Raw genomic sequence first — 3,554 nt, 5'->3', positions numbered from 1 at the left:
TTTTACTAACCAAATGATAGTAGTGGAGAGGGAGTGGCTCAGTGAGTAAAAGACACTGACTGAGAGTTTGAAGCAGGGGAGCCTGGTTCAATTCCCGGTGTCGGCGCCTTGTGACCTTCGGCAAGTCACTTTATCTCCCTGTGCCTCAGGCGCCAAAAAACATAGATTGTAAGCTCCACGGGGCAGGGACCTGTGCCTGCAAAATGTCTCTGTAAAGCGCTACGTATAACTAGCAGCGCTGTACAAAAACATGCTATTATTATTATCATCATGACCATGAAAGTAAATGGACATTTACATTTCATACTGATCACATTTCGCAGTTATGCCTTCAGCTATACCCCAAAAAAATAAAGTGTGACCTCTTGCCGCTTCATACAGTATGTGTAGGTGGGTGGTATGTCATTTCTTTAGTCATCATTGGGCAGCTTCCCAAGAGCAACCAATGATGGCTACCTCACAAATATTAAGCTTGCTCCCATGTAAATCATTGGCAAGGGACAATGAGTATCTGGTAAAGGGGCAGAGTAGCATCTCCTCATGTACCAGAAGCCTAGAACATCTTTGTCAGGAGCCTTTAGTACAGATGAATACATATTAGATATTTGGTGGGAGGGGGCATGGGCATGTCATCAGCACCTGCATTTTCCCCCCATGTAATTGTGTGTCCTATTACAGGAGTATAATTTGTGATGTGAGCAAAAAAAAGGGTGTAAGAGTTCCATGTACATTGAGATTCCCACCCAGCACAGCCATTAAACACAGAGTGGTGTTTAAACAGATTTGGTCTACCTCAGAGTGTGCAGATACATCATTTTACAGAACAACATGTCAGATATTTTCTCTTTATTAGAAAAGTACAAAAAGGCACAGTGTGTGGATTTATACTTGAACATCAAGTGTATTACTAGAAACTGTAATCAAAACAGCATGTCAGACTACAGAACACATTCATGGCAGTGCTTTCCAGTACAGTTAGAAGTCTAGCTGAATGTGATTGATTCACTCTCAAATGAATGACATATTATAGCTGCCACCGTATCAGTAGTCCAGCTTTCAGTCAATATGAACAGAAATGCTTGGTCCCAAGGCAAAAAAACACTTTTGGTTTGTCATTTATTACAATTTACTCCCTATATATAAAAAAGAGAGACAGAGTCAATCCACTGTTCATGCAGTCCAGCTGCTAGTAGAGACCCCATACAACAAAAATAAAGTAGCAGTACTATTCTTGCAGTGCTCCATACCCATACTGTTAAGACTTTAATACTTCTCATTTATGTGCATATTTTCAGAATATCAGAGTGAAGTGTATCCCTTAAAAAAACACCCTCGCCTGTCTCCATTAAACATTTCCAAAGTCTGCATTATGTTAACCCCCTTATTGTCAAAAGGGGCTGGACTCTGGTAGCAGAGAAATTAATCCAGGAACATCTTAACCCAAAACAAAAACAAAAAATCAGTTAAAAAAAACAAAAACAAAAAAAACACAACACTTGACAAAACACCTTCTGGTCCCACTCAGTTATAATACCCAAGAAAAAAGCCTTCACATGATTGCAGTACCAAAATTACAAGACTTTTCAGATAACCATTTTCAACAAAAAAAACACGACATTTTGTTTTATCAGCATTCTTCAATAATAAATTCTTCAGAACTGTACAGCTTCTTTTTAAGAACCTTGAAACCCGGACTGAGCTTTAGAGACTGCCCAAAGCCTGGAGCAGGCCTTGTGCTAAAGAGGCCCTGTAGTCTGGGCCAAAATCTGGAGTCCAACCTCAACAATACAGACAGTTGGAAAGTGGGTACTACACATTGATCAACAGACAGCTGGGCCACATTGTAGCAGTCCTTGCCATGTTCAAGGCATAAGTCAATAAGTGCACCTCGCAGTCCACAGGGCTCGCTGTACGCCAGGTGTAGAAGTTCTTGACCCAAATGACGCAGGAGCTCATCGGGTAGGAGCAGTCGAGAACATCTCAGAGATGAGATTTTAGCTTTGGTTAAGCAGTGCTGGATTTGCTTCAGAAGACTGGAGCAGAGCAGCTCCCCTTCAGGATCACTTAAGAGATCGGAGTCAGGCAGGGAAATATTATCTAAGGCTGCAATATCTGGAAGAAAAGAAATGTCCATCAATAAACTTTCTCCAGTGGTGATATGTTAAGCAGTAGGGTTCAGAGTATATACACAACCAGGCATAATGTATTATTTATTAGATACTAAGAGATAATGTATGAGCTATTTTCATTTCAACATAAACAAGTATATGTGGATCAGATCTATAAAGGTTGTGTATGATATTAGAAAGACATTCTGCTCATAATCAAAGATAAAAATAACATTAAGATAATTATTTTGGCAAAGTGAAATGGTCTCTTTTTTTAAACGAAATAGTTATCAGCTTTAACTGTGCTCTACTGTACATAAAGAAATGGCATATTAGCAGATTTATTTATTTTGGGGGAGGGGTTCATACAAGTGTTATACCGATTGACATAGCATGAAGCGAGGCTCACACTTACCACACTCGGAGAAAGAGTTGCTACTGGTGAGAGATTCACAGTCTGAGCTGGGTAGACTGGAGCACCTTTGGGAGACTCCCGCACACCGTCCATCCCAGTAATCGGATGAAGGCGAGTCCTCCTCCGCGATGGGAGGTGGGAGAGACAGAGCAGAGAAAGTTTCCCACTGTGCGGGCATGTTCTCCAGGGGACAAGTGCAAGAGCAGGCAGCAACCACTGCAGAGAAGAGAGACAGAGGGACAGTCAGCTGCTGCAGTAATGGATCAAAACAGTCTGCACAACAGGCTCAACAACCATGTAAATAATGCCTGGACTACAGTAACCCGCAGAATGCATAATCACTTAAATCAGGAAAGACAGTGTGCATCTACTTGGGGTAAACATTTTAGCAACATTTCCAGATTAAAGCGGCAAATGGTGCATATTAATCATTGCTAAAACAAGCTAGTGAATGCGACATAATATGGATATTTCAGTAAATTTCCACATAAGATGTGGTAACCTGAGCACCAGGAGAGTTGAACAAGTCTGCATGTAACCCCCTATGTAAAAGCATAAACACGCAATAAACAAAATGCAGCTATCAAATACTTACAGTGCAAGAGAGCGGCTGCGACCCCCAAGTGCCAGACAAAGTATATAACCGGTAAAGTGAAGTGCTTAATAATAAATCAGTGCGCTTGTGGTAATGGAGATCGGAGTTCCCACACTCTTCTTCCCCTTACTCAGTGCTAAACGTTAACTTCGCTGCGAGTTACCATCTCTGGCACTGGCTCCGTCCGCCACCACTCAGCGCTTTATATAGACGGGGAGCGAGGCCACGCCCACCGCACGGAGGCTCGTCCAGACAATGGGCTGAATCTCCGCCCAGTGTTCGGATCTAGGTCTGGTCGGCCAATCAGCAGCGGGCGCACGTTCTCCGCGTCCTTTCCTGCCCGGTTACAGCAGTTTGGGCTCCCCGCGCCCCCCCCCCCCTCCTCCCAGCTGGTGTACAGAGCCCGGAGATAGAGAGTGTTTATTACACAGCGCAG

General features: G+C 43.0%; 1 protein-coding gene across 1 annotated transcript; it reads right to left on the bottom strand.

Moving 5' to 3' along the window:
• Positions 1-831: 831 nt before the first annotated feature.
• DDIT4 (DNA damage inducible transcript 4) lies at positions 832-3,311 on the bottom strand. Its single transcript, XM_075610780.1, has 3 exons — positions 3,119-3,311; positions 2,524-2,739; positions 832-2,112 (listed from the first exon to the last, which is right to left on the bottom strand). The coding sequence occupies exons 2-3, from the start codon at positions 2,699-2,701 to the stop codon at positions 1,628-1,630; spliced, it is 663 nt and encodes a 220-aa protein (XP_075466895.1). The 5' UTR covers positions 2,702-2,739; positions 3,119-3,311; the 3' UTR covers positions 832-1,627.
• Between the last annotated feature and the right edge of the window lie 243 nt (positions 3,312-3,554).

The sequence above is a fragment of the Ascaphus truei genome, chromosome 8, assembly GCF_040206685.1.
Source record: "Ascaphus truei isolate aAscTru1 chromosome 8, aAscTru1.hap1, whole genome shotgun sequence".
In the NCBI taxonomy this organism is placed as follows: domain Eukaryota; kingdom Metazoa; phylum Chordata; class Amphibia; order Anura; family Ascaphidae; genus Ascaphus; species Ascaphus truei.
The sequence above is the reverse complement of the archived record's forward strand: the minus strand, read 5'-3'. Positions and strand labels throughout refer to the sequence as shown.

Bases quoted from the DNA above. Each gene is read 5' to 3' on its own strand.
- DDIT4 (XM_075610780.1), bottom strand. From the start codon at position 2,701: ATGCCCGCACAGTGGGAAACTTTCTCTGCTCTGTCTCTCCCACCTCCC. The intron at 2,113-2,523 runs GTAAGTGTGAGC...CTTTTCTTCCAG, and splicing joins CAACTCTTTCTCCGAGTGTG to ATATTGCAGCCTTAGATAAT.